At 37.6% G+C, this 21,797-nt stretch overlaps 1 protein-coding gene across 2 annotated transcripts in view; it reads right to left on the bottom strand.

Annotated features, from left to right (window-relative positions):
- The window catches only part of RNGTT (RNA guanylyltransferase and 5'-phosphatase), a 184,261-nt gene that overhangs the window by 13,156 nt on the left and 149,308 nt on the right, over window positions 1–21,797 (bottom strand). Inside the window, exon 14 of one of the 2 annotated variants that reach the window (XM_061369796.1) lies at window positions 19,560–19,626. The exons of the other annotated variant lie outside the window; for it this stretch is intronic. Within the exon in view, the coding sequence (XP_061225780.1) occupies window positions 19,560–19,626 (67 nt within the window). The remainder of the gene's footprint in view (window positions 1–19,559; window positions 19,627–21,797) is intronic. 2 annotated transcript variants of the gene reach the window in all.

Here is a 21,797-nt window from a genome sequence, read left to right on the forward strand (position 1 = left end):
GCTCATTAATTTGTAGAAGAGACAAGAACAATGCTTCACCACAAGTACCTGGGTAACTTTGCAGAGGCCAGAGACAGCCACCTTGGATTTGGCACACCAAGAATAACTGTGCCACTAATGATCCTTGGGGTCAGTACAGAAACTTGAGGACATCGAAGTACCAAAGAAAAACAGGCAGATGCAAACAAAATAGTAAAATCACACAGCAAACTGCAGAGCTGTTCAGCAGGTTACAGAAACACAAATAAGAAAAAAAACCCTTCTGGTGAAGGACAAGGAATCCAACTGGAGATTTCTGAGAATGCCACCCTCACTAGGAAGGTAAGCAACGGTACGAGGAGAGGGGAAGACAGCGCAAGGATATAGAATGCAAGTTGACAGGAAAAGCTGAAATCACAATGTAGAAATGATTCTGGGAGGAAATATTTCACCTACGGCCAATTAATTATATTTTGAGGACTGTATTTCTAGTTGACGTGAGCTAGCTTGCAAAAAGCCAGTCTTAACCCTCGTTTGTGTTTATTCACTCAGACTGCTTTTTGCAAAAGGGAGACGGCCCCAAACTGAGCGCACTGCATGCTAAGACACAAAGATCCAGGAGACAAGAGTTATGCACCAACAGTAAAGAATATACTTCGAAAACACCACTTAGCTCATTCATAAATTATGAAATTCACAAGGCTTATTATTCTCAGTTTGCAAACGGGGAAACAGAGAAAGATGGTTTGTGGTCACACAACAGGGAAAGCATTTACCCCCCATTAGGTTCTCTAAACCTAATTACCCCTCAGGTACTTACACTCATGCTACCAAGAAATCCTGTGACAGAGAGTAGCTGAGATCTCTTTAATAATTTATAAGCAGAAACCCAAACTAATCTTCCAAAGACAAAGCAATGCTATCACTATTTTACAACCTTTGGAAATGCTATTTCTATCCCTCAAAACAACTGAAAGAGAACCTAGATGACCGTGCCAGAATAGGATGAAGAGTTTTTCTGACATTTTCTGCCTTTCACATGTTGGATCACCTCTGTAATGATGGCTCTCTTGACAAATATTTGTGGGTATCACACACAGATTTTACAGTGTACATTCTCATATGAATGTTTTTCATCTTTTCTTTGTACCTGAGCTATTGCTACTGTAGGTGTCTAAATTAATCTCATTTTATCTGTCCTTCTTACTCCCTACAAGGGGTTCTGTCACTTGCTGTCACACTGCCAGGGATGGGTTACAGGGAGACCCCCTGGGGCCAGGCTATCAGGAGCTTCCCAGCAGCCTTTCTGCATTGTCTGAAGAAAAACTACTTTTATAAATTAGATGGTATCTGACTGCTATTCACGTGGGCCCCTGCTCTACAAACTCATCCCCTTATAAGTTACACACATTCGAGTAGCTTCGTAAGATCAATTAGCCCACACTAGTGTTACCAGGATGGGGCCCTAAACCTAATTCTAGACATCACTTATCTGGCTTGTGAAACATTCTTAGAAACCATGGATTTATACTCTTTTGGAAAGACACCAAATGATATCAGAAGAAGCCAAAAGAAATTTAAACTAGAATCCAAAGTAACAAGTAATTGCAAGTGAGCCTTTTAAACCCACTTTTACTTGCAACAATACATGGCTTTCAAATTACAGCCATTGTGAATCATATTGTTTTTCTTCATTTAGATCCCAAACAGCCAGTTTAACTTAAAGTTCCCCCCAACCCCCAAATCAAAATTCACCACTGAGAACAACTGTGTTAACACTACAAGAAAATTTGTTTGCTTTGTTAAATTGAGCTTCAAAAGCATGAATTAAATGCACTTTTGTGATTGCAAGTAATGCCTCTTCTTATATCCACTCAAAATGTTTACTTTATTACAGCTTATTATAAATGTACTGTCTAAAATGCAGCAGCATGACTGCTCAATTTCCAGGCCATAATTTTATGATAATCATATGTAATATATTCATATGTCTACTCCGCTGCCTAACAAAGCCCAAACTGGTTTGTTAAGAGCTCTGCTTCCCCCATGGCTCAAATTTCTTTACCTCAGAACATTACTGAATAACAACATTAAGAAAAATATAATCAAAATTTTATTTTGTATTCTTCCCTATAGTAGGCAAACAAAGAAACAAAGACACTGGAAGCTGAATTTGGCCTACTGATTTTATCAAGCACTGGTAGCTAAGTGACATGTAAATTATTAAACATGCTATGCAAGCATTATTAGAATGGTGGGGGGTAGGGAGCAAGATTATAGATTTATATATTTTCAACATCTAGAAATCCTATTCATACTTGAAAATGTTGAGACTGCACAGAGAAAATGTTCCCATAAACTAAGACCAGAAGTAAGAAAGCTTGCTTTTAGTCTTCTGTATTTATAACGTTTCAGTTTTTGCCCTATAACTACCTACGAAAAGTAGTGATTTTATTTTTTACTCATACATTTCAGAAGCAATGCCCAGTTTCTCATAAATATGATACTAGAACATACAGAGGTTTATAGGACATGTAGGAAATAAAAATGCAGACAATCCAACATCCACTTCGCTAAATTGAATTGTTTGTTATCAACTAAGTCTCCTACAAACCAAAGGTTCAAGCCAGAGAGGAGAGTTCAGTCTTGCTTATCATGGCTTTTATATGACCTGTGCAATAGTTAGCATTTTTAAAAGAGTGACATCTTGAAATTACAGAAGTCTCTTACAGCAGAATCACATTTTTTAAAGAAAATTTTCAGGTTTTGTATTTCTATTGCATAAGCAAGCAAGAACTTTGAATTTTCAAATACAGGCTGACAAAAAAATAATCAAACTACAATGATTTTTAAAGCCCTGCCATTTGAGAGGGCATTCTTAAAGCCAATCCTGGAGTTCACAGTCCTGCTGGCTCCACCTTCATTTTGGTATGTAATGACACATGATGAGTTCCAGGTGACTGCCACAATCACTGAAGTGAGGGAGCTGATAAAAACACTGCAATAATATAAAACACAAAGCCAAGAGAAGCCAAACAACATTTAAAAAAATACAAACAAAAACTACTCAGCAGTGCTATAATCTAAACAAGAAGCAAAGCCATACTGAGGAAAAACCTGCAAAAGCCGTATTAGGCATTTCCATATTCCAATTAGAAGGAAATTTTTTTGGTTTTTTGTTTGTTTGTTTGTTTGTTTTACTGATGAGACATCACAACAAAAAGATCAATGGTTGCTGACTTAACTCAGACTTTCAAAAATCAGCTTTGATCAAAGCAACTGATGTAGGGAAAGACAACTGCCCTAACTCACTTCTCAACCACCTTTATAGCATTGAGCTGGCTTGAAATCTCTCCCTTTCTTGAACAGTTTGCCTTAAACTTCAAAGTCTAACCAGCTTTGAGGCTTAAATCACAGAGGGCTTTTTTCCTCCTTCTTCAAAAGCAATTAAAGACATTCAGTATAATCTGACCTATAATCTAAAATCTAAGCATGTAGGTCTTCTCAATCATTGCAGGGTTACAGAATGGAAGGGGCTAGATACGGAAGTCGATCATGGCTCAAACACTGCAGATGGTTTTATGGTGCCTGCCAGCTGATGAGGTCAGTCCTCTGAAAGAAAGGTAAGCAAGGGCTAATCTATCAATGGCACAAACTTGTCAGTAAATGAGGCTTTAGAGGGGTTCTAACTGCTTTACCTTTCATTGCAAGCCCCTCTTTCTTTGCCATTCCTTGCTGTTAATGAATCTGCAGAGTTAGGAAGCCAGATTTCCCAGGACTTCATGGTAATGGGTGTGGAGTGGGGTGGTAGACTGCAGGAATCACAACGCAAATGAATGGACAATATTAATGGACTTGGAAGAGTCACAACTGGCTTCAAAAGATTTTATGGATTTTGTCAGATGAGGTCTGAGAAACCTATGAACATCTGTCTTTGGACAGCAGTGTTTCTATACAAATCAATGAGGATTTTATCCAAGCTTCTGGTTTACTACCAACTAAACAGGATTACATCTTTGAAAGGTGAATGCTGACAAGAGGAGATAATTCATGGTTTGACAGCTGGTCCTGCCCAAGCCTTGCAAGACAGGAAATCTAGACAAGCCCACTGTATATAAGCACACTTTGTATGGCTTTGCTCATACACTTTGTTATTGTACAGTAGATCAGTAACAAAACAAGCAAGCGAAAATATTGTCTTTATTCTTATGACTCCACCCAGTTAGCCTGCAAGAGCTAAGGCAAGCAAAGCCAGGAAGTCTCTAGAGTTTTCTAGCCAGATGACCTCTCAAATCTCAGAAATCCCTTGTCATAAGCTGTGGCCTGCAAAGACCCCTACTTGGGCCAATTCGTAGATTCTCCAAAATCCAGAACCTAATTTGAGCACTCTGCTCAAGTGCTACAGTTGTGTTTGCACAGCCTTCCTCCCCTTTCAGAGGCCAAGGACTGAAGCAGCATTGGTTCTCTAACAAATACATCTGAAAACATTTGGTTTGCTTTCCACATGATGTAACAGCATTGCAAGTAACATCATAAACCCATTCTAGAGCCAGCCAATGTCACCAGCAATTCCAGCCAGGGAAAAAAAAAATAAATTCTTAAAGGCTTTTCTTCAGAAGAATAGGCAGTGCTGGAAAGAAATAAGAAAAGAAAAAACAAGGAAAAAACAGGTAATGGCAATAGCAATTCTGCAACCTGTTGCCCAATAATCTCAATGTGTATTTTTATACATGAAGCCAACTTAATTTAATTAGTTTGCTTAGATAAAAGAGTTCTGTGTACTGAAAAGCCCAAGGTAAAATGGAGTTGATTTGTCAGGCAAGAGTGCCCACAGTGAACCTAATCCATGAGCTTAAACGGCCTTGGTTTATAGTTTCCTGCTATAACTATTAGCACTAATTACTAATTACAGATTTTTTTTCCTTATAGCTCCGAATGAAATATTAACAAGTTAGTTATTAAGTAACTCAGGGTCTGTTTTAGCATTAGCTTCAATACTGTAAGTCCAAAACCTCTGGCTCGCTGATCTATAAACATCCTTCTAAATTATTCAGATATTTCTTTTGTTTTCCTTCTATTGAAGTTAAATTACTCTGATACCTCTTTCCACACATTAATGGCATTCAAAGTGTAACAGGTGGAAAGAGAATGTGATGAGGTAGGAAAATTCAGTAATTGTGTCTTGCGTTATTGTGTAAAAGAACAAAACCAATTTTGCCTCTAATTCTGCTTTTGCATATCCTTTTACATCACTTCTGCCATAGGCCAGCCCCTTCCCTACATGACACACAGGTCTGTACAAGAAAAAAAAAATACAAAGCCACAACATTTAGTTAATCTGCTCCTGCAATGGTCAGCAATCAAGTGTGTCTAACCATGACCCGCTAATGAAACGAAGCAGAAGCTGGGCTGCACTTGGGTGTATTGCTATTGAATTACAACTGGGTAGGTTAACATATGACACTAACTGGGCATTTTATTTCTTGTGCATTGCAGCATTAATACATAAGCAATGGGCAGCTCCCAAAGCAGTGTGGTCCACGGTCGATACTAACCTTCTCTGGAAGACTGCCTGAGTCCTAGCAGACTGAGCAGCTGGATCAAGAGGCCTTACAGAACTATTTTGCTATAGTCTCATTCCCTCCTCCTTAGAGCACTGTCAGGGTCTTGCTGACCCAGCAAAAGAAGCCCGTGGATGACTGCTGCAGAGCTTAAGTGAGAGAGCTGTCCTCCAGCAGAACTCAGGTCTCTAATTCCCTTCTGTACCAACGCTGACTCCTCTGCTTTACGCATGAAAAATAGATAAAAATCTCACTTCCATGCCTGAACAGAATCCAGAATGACATCTCATGAATCTACCAACTGAGAACATACTCAAATATTTTTTATTACAGCACATTAAGCTAAAATCAATAGATTCATTTACCGAAACGGATTTAGTTCTTCAGCTAATCAAGGGAAAGTAACATTTTTCTGAGTACAAGTGACATTTCATTACAGCATTTGGTTGTAAAGTCACTGACAGAGATTTTACTGGATACCAATTAAACAATAACTCACTGACACTAGTAACATAAAAAGCAATATGGCATATTTACAGTTTTCTCCCCAGTAAATGAAAACATCTACAGTTCTCAACAACACAAATAAAGTGTCTGCACAATGGTTCTAACAATGCTGCCACATCTCTGATCTTTCCTTTTCATACCTTTCTACACTATTTTTCCCAAAGATAACATGCTGTTTTTTCTATAATCAACCTTTTTTTCCTTTGGAGAGAAGTGGAAGACCCATTTTGAAAACTTCAATTTGCTGAAATACAATAGCACCAACCAAGCTTTCTTGTTCTTCACTTTTATTCTCACTTTATGCTAGAAAGATGAAACCATAGTGGCTTAACTACTGTCAAACAGAAAGTAAATAAATAATGGTTTCGTTGACTACATATAACAAGATTCTGCATCACCATTATTCAACTGAGTACTAGTATGTTTCTCACTCAAATGTGAAATTCTACAAATAAAATCATTCTGATACACTGCCAAGCAGAGGTGTATGTGACCCTTGCAATGAAAACTGTGAAAGTAAATTTGATGAAAAAAATTATTTATGTAAATCATACAAATAGAGGAAGGCATTAAGAACGCAGAAAGAAATTATCTTACCTGATTTACTGTCTATGTACAGCTTCATTTTCCCCTAGGTTTACTGCTTTCTAAGTATCAAAGTGTACAGGTACTAATTTATAATTTCCTTGTGTAGGATATAAGCATCCTTCTATTTTTACTAGTATAAAATCTCACCTTTTTGCCTACAAGCCAGCCTTTCATGGGTACAATATAATTTAATTCCACCTTCCTCATTTGCTAACCTTCTGTAAGAGTCACCAACTTTCTCATCAGAAATTTAACAGAGCTGAAGATTGCAGGACTTATTTGGTCTTACAGATTATATTTGAGGATAGAAATGGTGAAAAAAAATTGGATCTCTGAAAATCTATTAGCAGTAGCTGAAGTGACATTTAAGCCACAACAGGTCTGTGGGGAATATTACAGTGGAAATGCTCACTTGCAGTTAAAACAGCTGTACAATAAGAATTTGGTTTTACCCAGCCTTTAATCTCATAACTGAAAAGTGCAGAGAGACAGGCAAGACAAGTATTTGGACCATTACTTTAAGCACTTAAAATTTAGGAGCTAGTTTTAGCATGAAATCAACTGCGAAAGGCTGGCACCTCTAGAAAGCAATTTAAAAGACCCAGCAAGGCAACTGTCAGGCGCTTTCCTTGGTGGTTCCTAGACTCACCCTTGGATTCAACTAGTTTCCACTATCTGTACAGTGGGAACAGAGGGAGCCTGTGGGGTATACAGTGGCTATCCTCCTTTACAGGTATGATAATTAGACAGGATATTATCCACAACCCTTTTTCCTTTGTAAGCTGACATCCTGCATAATTATCTCATTTGATATTTCTTCTACCTTCTGTGTCATTGTTTACAGGCCTATCCTTTTCCATTTATCTAAATTTAATCTGCATTTGCCTTTTACTAGTCCTAAACCAGCACAGTACCTCTCAATATTTTTGCCATGCAATCTTACCAGTATCTGACATTTAAAATATTTCTCATTCATGATGTTCACTATGCATTTTATATACACTATAAAGAAAGGTCTCAGAAACAATTTCCTAGTCAAAGAATTTCCCTGTTACACCATCTCTCACCCTTTGCAACTTCAACATCTTGATTTATTCATGAGTAATTTATTTAAAAGACATTATCATCTGCATTTCACAATGGTACTACAAGTTCAAGCTCATCTATCAAGTTCAACCTCATTTGTTCAGTTTAGACTCAAAATAACTCACCTCTAAAAAGCTTAACAAATTTAGATATACTCTGCCTATCAACCATTTACAACAATTTGCTTTCTCATCCCCTGATCTTGGTTGATGTTCTCATGATACTTTAAACCAATAAGCAATTAAGAAGCGTTTAAAAGAAGACCTAGAAGATTTTGCTCAAATACCTTTTGTTGTTTAATTCAATTAGAATAAATTTCTAACAGGGTCTGGCTTTTATACCTTTATTTAGAAACTATTTTTCATATCTATTTTTTCTCTTTGGCTGTTATCCATTCCACTGCCTTTATTTCACTTGCCTACAACAGTACCAGTGGAAAAAAAAAAAAGCCTCTAATGCAGAAAGAAAAGATGAAGAACTTATTTTAAAAATCAGAACATATTAATAAAGAACAATTATGATAACAAATATGACATGAAAAGAATAATTTCCGAAGGAAACAATGAAGACACACAAATTTAGGACACTACTTCTCTGACAAAACAATTATCTATGAGTTTCCTAAATTGCCTAAAACTCTGAGAATCTTGAGCACACCAGCATGCTGTTGGAGTATTGTATTCTAGTCAAAAGAAAATGCAAATGCAATTGCATTTATGGAAACTAAGCGTGGGGATGTCTGCATCAAAGGAAAACCAGTCCCTGCTGCAACTCAGGCAAGCTCAGGAGCTGGCCCCATAAACAGCTGTTGTAATCAAGGTATCCTCAATTACTCAGAATAAATTACACTCTCTATGTGCAGAAGCACACCCAAACCCAGGTTTGACAATGCAGGAACAGCTGCAGCAACAAATTACCATGTTCAAGAGCTTAAAATCATCATGGACAAATCATCCTCTTCAGCAAGATGATTTTTGTAAAACATAAGAAAGCAAAATAAAAGACGGTGCCAAACTCAAATCACCCATGTACGGGAGCCAGAACTCTCAAACACTTAAGCCTGGGAGAGAACAATGTGACAAAGAGGACAAGGACAATGGCAAAACACAACTTGCAGTACAGCACGAGCAATCTGGCAGTTATTCTACCGTGACAAGCGTGAAGGCTCAATGCAATGCAGATGAGAAATATCTGCAATATCTATGCTCATTTATTGCTAAACCAAATCTCTCACTCCTAGTATCTTTATCAGGAATTTTTAGGCAGTGAACAATAACTTTATGGTTCAGAGACACAGCTTAACCCTTTTGTCTTGCCATCTCTTCAATATGAAAAATAAATCTATTAATGTGCTATTCTAATGAGACATAATCTGCATGTCCTAATGCTCACATTTATCATTGTACATTTTCATGTCACTGGGCATAGGAAATTTACTGTAAGCACAACCTGCTTACCACTTTGAAAATCCAGTTTTCTGTATGACTATACTTCCCAGAACAGTATCTGTAGGGGGCAACGGTAAATATTTGGAAAATTACCAGGAAGGCAAGAAAGCAAATGACTTAAAGAAGAAAGATGCTGAGACAAAAAAATGAAATAATCAAAACTAAAGTCTGGTGGCACATATAGTAACTATTGCTGGTTTCAAATCTCATTACTTACCAAATGAAATGAAGCAGGAAATTCTAAATCAACCATCCCTAACACAATAAAAAAAATAAATAATATCACTGGCTGGCTTAATTTCATAGGTCTTATGACTAAAGTCCTCCAACCATATGAACTGAAGAAGAAAACATGAATGGTCTTAGAGATTAATTTTGAAGGCTTTTCCTAAGAGTCACTGTAGGTCAGCACTGCTGCTGGAAAAGGGGCCACTGGAAGAGAAGGGAAGGTATGAATGCTAGATAGCATGACCATGTCTTCCCAGCATACATGCAAGTTTTGTTTCTACAGTCGCGTGTTGTATGCTGCCATGCACTCATGTTCCCCTACTAATGCCCATTATCCACAACAGTTAACACCCCATCTCATGCATTGATGAAGTCTCCTCATGATATTTACCAATAGCTGGGTGCTCTTCTTCCAGCCTTTTACTCATGACCTCTTCTACGGATCTAGCCAGTACTGCCATTTCCAATTTTTCTTCTTTGCTACCATTCTCTTAAAAAATAGTTGCATGGCTCTGAATAATCTATAAATGTCTTGAATTTTAGAGACATTCCTGAGAACAGCAGTTTCTCTCAGTACCAGTTATGCGCACAGATTTTCAGTTTAAGCCAAAGACACTTTATTCTCAACATATACCACACAGCTTGCTCAGTCCCCGATGCACAACCCTGCATTTATTTCTCTTGGACTTCACAAAGTTCCTTTGCCAGCACTTGTTCTTCTAAGCATAAGGTAAATAAGGTGTTATCATACTGAGGTTCCATTGGTAGGATGTATTTGTATTCCAAAACCCAGGAAATGGCTGGCTTAAAAAATGAAATGTGTTCATTTTTTATAATACCCATTACAGTTTTTGCAGGTTTTTTTTTTCTTAAACAGTTAATACAGAAGTAAATAAAAAAACAACTAAAAAAAAGGAAAAAAAAAAACAACAAAAACCCCTCAACCCCAAACCCAACCCCCTGATAAATTAAGTTGTACAACCAATTAGCTATTATTTTAACCTTTCCAGAAGGCTTGATTTACCTTATGCCTAGGCCAGAACAAACTTGGATTGATTTTCACAAAAACCTACTAGAAGCTGAAATAACAAGAGCCGCTCTCCTGCTGCTCTTCCCCCCCCAAAATTCGTAGTCCAAAACCAAGCACCAATTATTCTATCTTACTGGCAGCAAAACAGAAAACTGCAGAGGTAATCTTCCTAATTCTGTTGACTTCTATGGAACATCACATGCTTTACAAAGAACAAATTTTTAAACTGAATTCATAGGCATAATCATGGCAAAAAGCAAAATGGGGACTGATCATCAGAACAGAGCAAATTTATACATTACAGCTCATTAATGTTACGTCCCTTTAGGGGCAGCAATTGTGTCAGCATACAAAATCACTGCTGCAGTTTTCGCAGTGCTCACACAGATTTTCTACCAGTTACTCTTCTGTTTACATCACCAGTTCCAATGCTAGATTATTTTTAATTATTTCACTTTTTTAGTAATTTTTTCTTGTCAATGTGTCTGTAGAGAGTAAATATGCCCAATGTATGCTGGCATTTTCTGTAATATAAACACATAACTTATCTTGCTATTAATTTATACTACTGGTGTCTAACATTCCCAGACAGGACTTAGGTACTATACAAACACACAGGCAGTCAGGACCCCTTAGCCTTAAGAGTCAGCAATTGCTTTTGAGACAAGCTGCGGCAAAGAATATCAAGATGAAGAGAAATGAAGTCAAGGGATAAAGAATTAAGCCATATGAGCTTTTTTCCCTAATTAATTCTTAAAGTAATGTTTCAAAAGTATCCTAGTTTCAAAATGAACTAAATTTGCTGCCTTTAACAAAGAGGTAATTTAGGAATGAGCAGTGGGTGATTTCTTGCTAGCACCTTACATCATTTCCTAACTTGCAGTTTGTTCAGTTAATTCTCTCTAGCACCTCCCTCATCTTCTTTACATGATACAAACTGTGTGGGTAGGGCAATTTTTTACCTCGCAGTTTCTATTACTGTTGTCACAAACTCAGAATTTGGGTTTTGAACACATTCAGATTATTGTTTAGGACACAAAGTCAAAGTGAGACACCTTGAACATGGGACTGAAGATTGTGAGATGATTAACCACCCCAGGTTCCCTCAGGTTCACTTCAAGTCCTAGGCTGCCTTTCTGAAAATCCTGTCACTGCTAAGAGTTAACTTTATTTTTAATGTAAAAGCTTCCTGCATTCCTGAGGAAGGCAAACACAGCTCATAGCCCTATGCCAGGTAACTTTTCATATATCCCAGACCATGCAAGCACCCTGAAGATAAAAACTAAGATGTCTGAATTTCAATCAGTCCTTTATGTGAAATCAGTACAGCAGAAAGCAATGAGGGGAAAGCGAGGACAAGTTCAGGCACCAGAAGGCATTATCTCAGTATTGTATGACTTCCCATGAGAAGACTGAACATCATCGTCTTGTAACAATAAATATCAGGAACAAGGCATAAATTCCCACTCCACTGAGAAATTTATTTTGAAACAGTATCTAGCAAATAAGCCCCACTTTTTAAGTGTTCGGGCTAAACTGTTTCCATGTGTTGACTTCTGCATGACACACAAATACAGGAGGTTTCCACAAAAGATAAACAGAATAAGGAAGAGGAAGGAAAGGATTTCCTTATGAAGCTTCTCAACAGCCCAATATGAGCAATTCCAACAATGCCCACTGCAGCTTCTACAGCCAGCAAGAGGATACGAAAATCCTGCTGTAACATCCTATAAAACTCTTTATAACATTAGAGACACACACCAGTTCTGTTCAGAGACTGTTAATGAGAATAAATAAATATCATTAATGTTGATTATTTTATCCTAAATACATAGTTTGAGCTTCAGAAGAGGTAGAATATTATTCAGCTTTATTCTCGGTTTGTGTGTTTTAATTCAGAGGGACTGTGTTTAATGAAACGCAGGGACTCAGATTATCTGAGTTTATAGTCTTCTTTCACAGTCATCAAATCATATAATTATCACATTCTTTCTCAACACTGTAAAGGTGTTTTTTCCTAGTGGAAGTTGGATCCAGATCTGTAGCTCTCAAAAATGTTCTTCTGCTTTCAGAAAAAAACACCTATTTCTACCCAGTATAACCCATTTCTTCTCCTATCATTACTTTCCTACTTTCAAATAATCTTCTCCTTCCCCTCACCACCCATGTTAACTCTGCTAATACGAAGATGAAATAATCCTTCTCTGACACTATCTTGCACAGCTAACCGAGCAAGTTAGCACTATTTTTCTTTAATTTGACAGGCCTCTGCTCAACCCAGTGGTTCTCTTTCAGTTTGAAGTCATTTGTCTTCAACATGAACAACCAGAATCAAACACCTACAGATAAATCTGTATTTTTGTCTTCAGGAACATCTCACTCCAGAGACTATAGGGCTGTATTTGTCATCTTCTGCAAGCTGAAGCTATGATATTCTTATGTTTTATACTATGGCATTTCACAACACATAAAATACGCTAACAGCACCAAATAATAAGAAGCGGAGGTAGGCAACAGAAACAAGACTCAGGTTATGACTTTACTGTGATAAACGAGAAACCCTTTTCTGCTGTGGTAGTAAATGCAAAACCCTCTGTCTACATGTCCAGTAAGCAAAGCATCAAATAACTAGGGCACCAACATACTCTTACTGGCTGTCATCAGGCAGAGACGTAAAACCTATACATGTATTTTGCTAGAGCACGTTGTTGTGGAGCTCTGTCAGAACAGCAGCTAAGTGTATGGTGAAAGTTGAACTCAACCCCCTGCTAAATTCGGAGTACTCTGAAGAACTGAACCCTAACAAGTTGCTCTGTATCTGACCTCTGTGACTAGATAGTGGCAGTCCACCTGGCTTTGAGATCACAAACTGGTTGTAGAGGTCACTGTCATACAGGGAAGAAAAACATGCCAGCTTCAGTCAAGAAATCAACAGCTTATACTAGCTTAAAAATAAGCTCTTGAAAGCAGCAAGTTCAACAATTCATTCCTTTTCCCTCTTCTTTCAGAGAAAGATTAGTAAATTGTGGCCAATCACTTCAGTAATCATCTACAGATGGTGGCTATTGCTGAAGGAGTCAGAAATGAGGTCTAGCCTGGTTCTCAGACATCAGTCCAGCTTCTGTGTCTGGAGAAAGGTAAAGCAGCTGTGCTGAAGATGTTTCAGCTCTTGGGAACATTACACTAAATTCTCTCAGGCGCTGATAAGCTGCCTGTGGATCTTACAGTAAAGGTGGATGGATTTGTATCTGGAGGGTCTACTGGCTTTAATGTGATAAAATCAGATAAATTATTCTGGGGAGATTATCTGCTGCAAGGCCTCTCTCTGGCGGAACTCCACTATGCTTTATCACGTTTAAAGTTAAAAGTGTATTGCCAAGGGAGAATGAGGCAGTTGGGGAAATAATAGCTTAGAACCAAACTCCATTCCTGGAGTGTAGGCGGTACATTTAGCTGCCTCAGCAATCAGCAATACTGTTCTCAAGTTTAATAAAATCCCAGATAATGGCTACTGAGCTGCAGGTCAGAGAAGAGAGCTTGATTCCTGGCTAGACCTTGACAAGACTGCTGTAACTACAGGAGCAAATTCCCCAGAAGCAAACTTAAAGCTTTCAGAATCCTTCCAGTGGGCTCCTACCATAGAAACAAAATGCTAAGAACACATCACTATTTCCAAAGTATTCTTTTCACTATAACTGTCCTCATATTCTATTAAATTGAACAATTCTGTTTGGAACAAAGCAGTATTTATTATGAAACTTTTTAATAACTACTCTTAAAATACTAAAAATAAAACAGCAGTAATTAATCTTTATTTAAATGGTAATTTAATGTATTAAAAGCCCAAAATGAAACTAGTGATTAGCTCAATAGTAAAGACTGCCAGAAACTTCATTACTGATTAATAATGAAGGACACAGCGTACTGAACAGTTTCCCCTAATCCCAGCAGCAACCAGGAACTGAACTGCAAAAACTTTCAGTCCTAACAAGTTGATTAAGCATGATCATTTTCTTTATAGTTATAATTACTGGATATAGTGTAGCTAAGTTTTTGTTCTGAGCTACATTGCTCAAGTCTCCCTTTCAAAAACAATGTGTCACATGTTATGTAGATGTCTTGTTCAGCAAACAGGTTAACCCTGTAACATACCCTTCCAACAGGTGACTATCACATATGCCAGAACAATGGATTTAGTTTCTTCTAGTAAATACAAAATTCCTATGACAATTTGCAGCTTTAATACCTGCCTGTTAGTAAAATAATACGAACAATATTTAATGTAAATAGATTAGAGAAAGTTTGCCAGTTAATTCCAGATGATGTCAATACTACATCTTGCTGATCAAGATTGTCATAGAAACCTTTTTCATTTTCATCCAGTTTCCAAGAGATATGTAATAAATATAACCACTTAAGATCTAAAGAAAGCTGCAAATCACTAAATTGCTCTGGAGTTATTTGAACAAATGAAGAAGTATATGACAGTAACTACCAGACTAACATAGCTATTCAAATGGGAAAAGATAAGAAAAGTAAACATTTATGGTGAAACTGTTCTATAACACCTTTCAACAGACAATAGAATTAAACAGTAACTTAGAATAATTTCATTTGGAAACAAAAGTTTTAGCCCAGAAAGCCAAAAGTATCCTGGGCTGCATCAAAAGGAACATGACCAGCAGGTCGAAGGAAGTGATCCTGCCCCTCTACTCTGCTCTCATGAGACCTCACTTGGAGTATTGTGTGCAGTTCTGGTGTCCTCAACATAAAAAGGACATGGAACTGTTGGAATAAGTCCAGGGGAGGGCCACGAGGATGATCAGGGGACTGGAGCACCTCCTGTGTGAAGACAAGCTGAGAAAGTTGGAACTGTTCAGCCTGGAGAAGAGAAGGATGTGTGGAGACCTCATAGCAGCCTTCCAGTATCTGAAGGGGGGCCACAGGGAGGCTGGGAAGGGACTCTTCATTAGGGGCTGTAGTGACAGGACAAGGGGTAATGGATTCAAACTTAAATAGGGGAAGTTTAGACTGGATATAAGGAGGAAATTCTTTCCTGTTACGGTGGTGAGGCACTGGAATAGGTTGTCCAGGGAAGTTGTGAATGCTCCATCCCTGGTGGTGTTCAAGGCCAGGTTGGACAGAGCCTTGGGTGGCATGTTTTAGTGTGAGGTGTCCCTGTCCCATAGCAAGGGCATTGGAACTAGATGATCTTAAGGTCCTTTCCGACCCTAACTCTTTTATGATTCTATAATTCTATAAAATAAAGTTATTAAGAAGAACTACCCTCTATGAAACTGATGCTTTCAATATAACCTTAAAGAACAATCCCCTGGAAGTAAAATGAGAATTCATTGCCACAGTGAATTTGACTTTCAAATCATTAAGTAATTTAGTACTCTCAGCAGCTAGCTGAAATAACCATCATTTTTATAAGCCACTGAACTTACTGAAACTCACTGAATATTACCCTAGAACAAGAGCAATCATAAACACTGTGCAATAACTTGAAAGTTTTATATTGTGAACTCTGTTCAAAGTAGCAACATAAAAAATCTTGCAATATCTATGAACTGGCACATTATTGGAAAAGAAAAGTTCCAGGCCGATCCCTGTAGGAAAACACTCTTTTTTCCATTTCTTCCCATCTATCTGCTACCAGACACAGGATTCAAAAGCTTAAGGAGTGAAAGCTTCACATTTCTTTTGTATAATGAAGTACAGAGATAAAACATTTATCAAGCACTACAACCAAAAGCAAGTCAGGAGGAGAAAGATCAGGTAATTTTAGTTAATCTTACCAGCTCAACTATGTCAGAAACTTTATAAATATTAATATATATATAAATATTAATGAATAATTGATATGAGACCCTCCTAGAAGAAATGTTAGTATTTCAGACTCTTTTCCCAGACTTGCCATCTACAGTCTTCATCATCAAAGACACTGGTGCAATTATCTCCTGTACAGTTCTGGAAAATCAAGCTTGTTTGCTTTTGGGAAGTGATACTGTGATAAGGAGTTTCCCTCTTTGCAGTTTTGCAAATGCACGTAAATTGAAACATGAGTTTACGGGTACTAGCATGGCAGCTTATATGTTTACTATGAATATTTCAAAGGTCTGGTAACATTCCTATTTGTGCAACTGAAAATGCACTAGGATGCTGCTGTATAATTGCTGTATAACAACGGTTCACTTTGCGTAATAAATCTACACTGACAGAGGAGTGTAGTGCTTTGGGCATTCCTTAATGCACACGTTTGGGAAGAAATGCCATATCTCAATAGAATACATAATACTTGGGATGTTTGCAAATGAACATGAGTGGGTAATTTATATAAAGAGAGAGACCAATCCATCACACAGTGAGCAAAAGCATATCTGAACTAAAAGGTTACAAAGACTGCGCCTTATATATATTCCATGATCTAATGTGTGGGGTTCACAGGTCTTTCAACTGGTGGAATCGTTAGCAACCATGAATGAAAGACCTGAAGAACTGCTGGGGAAGAATGAAAGAAACTTGTGTCAAGTTACAAAAGACGACTGTACACTTTCGGAGTACATAAACTTATTTTTGCAGCACCAACTCTCAGTGTGTGAACTATTACTCCCCATTTTTGGTGCTGAAGATCTCTCTTAAGCTGTGATCCCATCATTCTATGCCAATTCCTTCTGCTGTTACACAGCCAACATCCTTCTGGAATCTCCACGCAATCAGATGGGAGCCTCAATTAAAAAAGCTGATTGTTTTTTTGTTAACTGTATGCCATTTCCCTGTTGTAGCTAATAATACAAGCCACAGAAGAGAGGACTCTGAAACAAATAAGCTTACCATTTTAGGATTATCTCTAGCATCAGCCACAAAGCAAGGCAACTGTGTGCAAATATATACCCATATACCTGCACCTATAGCTCCAAAAATAAAAGTTCAGTTTTGTAAATTACAGCTTGTAGAACTATGTTATCTGAATGTGTCTATGTAATCTACAGTAATTTAGTAGATAATAAGCTTTGTCTTTTTCAGGTAGCAACTGAAAGTTGCTCTGAATAGCCACATTACTTATTCTGTGGGGCAAACACAACATTTAGGATGAGACTACACCAGCAATATATTACTAGAAAGTCTAATATAAACCTACTCAAATTAAATGTATGTCAGATATTTATCAAGCACTGTACCATATATAAGGTAAGAACAGCAAACAGAACAGAAAATGCTGTTGTGCCCGTATCTTGAATATTGTGCCATTCCCTACCTTGAAAAGGTAATGAATGGTTGGATATACGAAATGATTAAATACATTAATTAATTAAATACATTAAGTTTTTGCAGCTTAGAAAATGCAAGACTGATGTAATGTGGAAGAGAAGCTAAAGTCAGCAATATAGAATAACTGGTCACTATTTCTTCTGATACAAGGCCTAGGTTGAACCAAGCTGAATGATTAGGCAACAGGTTTAAAAGAAACAAAACAATACCTTAACTCACTGTGACAGTATGGCTTTGTCTGTCGCAAATTCCCTTAGGCACATTCAGGGAGGGCAGGTCCAACTAAGTCTATTAAGCACCAGGATGCAGCTACAACTTCCAGCAGAGAAGCCCCTGCATGCAAATTGCAGGAACCTGGCTGCATACTTTGTATTTATCCTGGTTTTGCACGCTTTCCTGAGGTGTTCACTAATGATGTGGTACTCAGCCCTGAAGTTTAATCTTGCACGGTTTCTGCTTTACCACTGTCCTGTGAGCAAAAGGGCCTCTCCATGGCCATAGTACCATACCACTGCTGACTGCAAACTCAAAACAAGCACAGTATATGCCTCTTCTCTCCCAAATCCACCCAGTGAAGCTACAAACTCTTCCTGGCAATAGGGAAAACCTCCATTTGCTGCTTATTATTAGAAGCAGATGGGACAGACACAGGTGGGAATGGGTCCTCATTTGGAAGGGGAGAACAGTGTGACAGAACTTTTGTAAAGCTTTTAAACAAGCATGATTCTGAAGAGTTATCACCAAATATATACAAGCTTATTCGTGATGAAACTACTGGCAAGAAACATTTTAATTGTCTGATGATTAACCAAAATGAATAATACACATATAGGAACTGGGGAGTTCCAAAAGGAAGAGGAAGGATGAAAAGCAAGCAGCTCTTATTTTAAAGTGATTTTAAAACAGCACTAAGGCTTAAGCTATAAAAAGCAAGTATTTGCTGAATCCAGTTGGGAATACTGTTCTTTAGTAATGCAATTAGGGATGGCAAAGGAACACGTCTCAGTTTCAGAAACCAAGTTTCATTTTGATCTAAAAGAAAACTTAGGCTTTTAGAATTCTGAGAGGCACAAGCATGTGCACATGATGGAGGGAACAACGCTGCCAAGAGTGCAGAATATGTAATAATTACAGGTATCATCTGGGACATGGGAACATTTTAGCATTCTAAAACAGATACCACATTTCCACATCCCAGTGTAATGACTGACGTGCTAATGCCTCCCTCTCTTTGTCCTACAGAAAAACAAAACCCAATGAAACAACAAAATCAGTCCATATATTCTTGTAAAACATCTCTGTTTGCAAGTGACATGACAATAACTGATTAGCAACTGGCAATTAGAAATGTGGAACTATTATAGTTCAACTGAAGGAAAAGAAACAATAAGTCATAAAAGGCAAATTATTTTCTGCCAGTTGTAGGAGTCTTTCATAATAAATGTAATAATAATGGGAAAACAATCTGTGTTTTTTACTGCAGTGTCTTCCCTGTCAAGGATCACTTAAATAATTACAGAGTTTCAAAAGTGGTGGGTTTTATAAAAAATGCCTCTGACGATGCAACCTAAGATAAAAAAAAGAAGGGGGGGGGGGGGAGGGAACATTTTCCTTCTGATAATTAAACAAGAGACAACATTAATCAGGAGATGACAGGAGAACCTAAACTTCTTTGACAAGTTAAGTACACAGATGTAACTAGAAGCAAACCCAGAATACGGCAAACATCACCAAAGCAGCACTATTTCCTATTATTTTTCCTGAAGCTGTATTGATAACGTTCTCTAAATCAAGAGTTAAACCGTATAGAAGTGAGATAACTTAAATATCCAAATACCCCCAGCTTATTAATCGTACCTTAATCTGTGCAAAAGGTCTGTCAAAGTTTCCAACATAAAGAAGACCAACATTCTGCGTGAGTAGCCTAAAAAAATGAAAAAAATCTTTTAAGAGATCATTTTATAACCGTAAGTTTTTTCCCGTAGTGGTTACTGAATCCTAGCAAGGTAACAAGCCTCATTATCACAGCAAGAGCTACCTCTGCAAGTCTGATTACAAGATTCTATTTGAACTACTACAAAAAAGGGAAGACGCACATTAAAGGTGGATTCACACCAGTAATTTGTGTTTATGGTGCAAGAAGCTGTTCAACAAAATTATTTCACAGCCTTCTGTGTGATGGATGTCACTCAGTAACACAGAAGAATGGCAGGTATGTGCCATTCTTCTATTTATTAGAGACCATTAGAGACAGAGAGAGAGTAAGAGAAAAGACTAGGAAACATGCATTCACAGGGGTAGGCCTAAGAGTTAAAACAGATTAGGGCAAATAAAAGTATGCACAGTAATACAAAAAAGACATCATTACAAGTAGAGAAATAACAGAAAATCTCCGCAATATTGTCTAATGGCTTCCTAAATTAAAAGAAGCTCAGATGCAGTTTGTTCTTGCTGTTCTCCTCAACCGTTTATAAAGTCATTGAGACACCATCAAAATCCAGAGGGACAGTGGGATAAATTGACTCAAATGGCTGTTGGTACTTCTGGAAAAAAGTTACGTTTGATTTATGCACATAAACTTTAAATCCCAGAGGAACATTAGGGTATTGCTGCTATCAACAGGCAGACAAGAACACCATGGGACAGCAAAAACTGTAGGAGAGTACAGTGCTGTTCACACTGGACATCAGGACATTCCTCATGCTAAGCAAAAGCACAGCAGACATTCACTCCAGTTTAAGGGCTCCAAAAGCATTGTGCTGAAGGGCATCCCACAATGAGAACTTTCTCATCACAAAACCTTGAAAAAGTTTCTATTTTGATTAAAAGGGACATTCAAAACCCATCCTACTCTTCAGGAGTTCCAGGTTTCCATTAAGTGTTTGCTATATTTTCCTTAAATTTTACATCCCATTCCCTTTCATAATAAGGCCTCACATATGAATTAAACAACCAGAAGTAAATAGAAATGTAAGCATCATTCTGCTTAAGTCTTATACACTTTTAATTCATACTGAGTTACACATTTTTCCTATATATAAACCAGCTGTAATTTTCATCTCATTTCTCACCTGTTTTCATAAACAAAATAGAAACTTAGACGGCAGTAAATCATTTTGACCCCACACAAGGTACTCAGTACCATTTTGATTCTTCCCAGTTCTGACAACAATATGATGCATATGACCTTAAACTGATTCACCAACAGCGAGAATTAGTGGAACTCAGCAAAATGACAAAGTTGAAACATTCACATATATAAAACAGTTAAGTAAGAAGTAGTGTCCAGCTGTACAATGGCTTTAAAAAATTATTCTGTAATTTGATACAGTTATACAAAAATTTCCTGGGCACTGAGAGTACTCAAAGGAAGGAAAGACCAGTCAGATTCAGAGCAAAGCAGTCACACTACGGACCAGCAAGTAGATTCCTCCCTTTGCCCATCAGTGTGCTGGGCTCTTGTCAGGAAGACCTGTACTATTTCATAATGGTTTGCAGTATACAAAACTCAGGATAAGCATATTAAACTTATTTTCAGTCACAAAGAGTCAATTTTATTCAGAACTCAGATGTCTGGGTTGGAAAAGCCAGCATATTGATCAAACCTTCTTCTAGGACTATAAAGCAAACTTGTAAAATATTTAAGGGTTTTCTAAATGAAAAGAATCACATAGAACGTCATTAGCAAAAACGGTTACAAGAGAATCTGTAAAAAGGATTTAGGGTATGTCTTCATATTTCAGAGAGAGGCACCTTAGAAGAAAAAAGAAAGTATTCTCTAAAAGAGCTGCACATAATTTTTGTAAGGCAGAAGAAAGAAGAATCCACTAGCCCTGTTTCTAGTAAGAGACGTAAAAAAAGAAGCCATACAGTGTGACTATTCCCACATGGTTATTCTTCACCAGACAGAAATGTAGAGCCATCAAAATTTGAGCATTTAGGGTGTCTTTAGTTAGAAGTAATGAACATCTAGGGAACCTTAGGACTGGGCGTTTCATAAGACCACACAGCTGTCTTGCACTGTTTAACTTGCTACCATTGATTACACCCCAAACCTGCAAAAGGACTGCAAGAACTGCTTTCCTTAACAAGCCT

Source organism: Neopsephotus bourkii, unplaced genomic scaffold, assembly GCF_033783945.1.
Source record: "Neopsephotus bourkii isolate Nb327-2 ecotype Australia unplaced genomic scaffold, CSIRO-AGI_Nbou_v1 NB_1511, whole genome shotgun sequence".
Lineage (NCBI taxonomy): Eukaryota > Metazoa > Chordata > Aves > Psittaciformes > Psittacidae > Neopsephotus > Neopsephotus bourkii.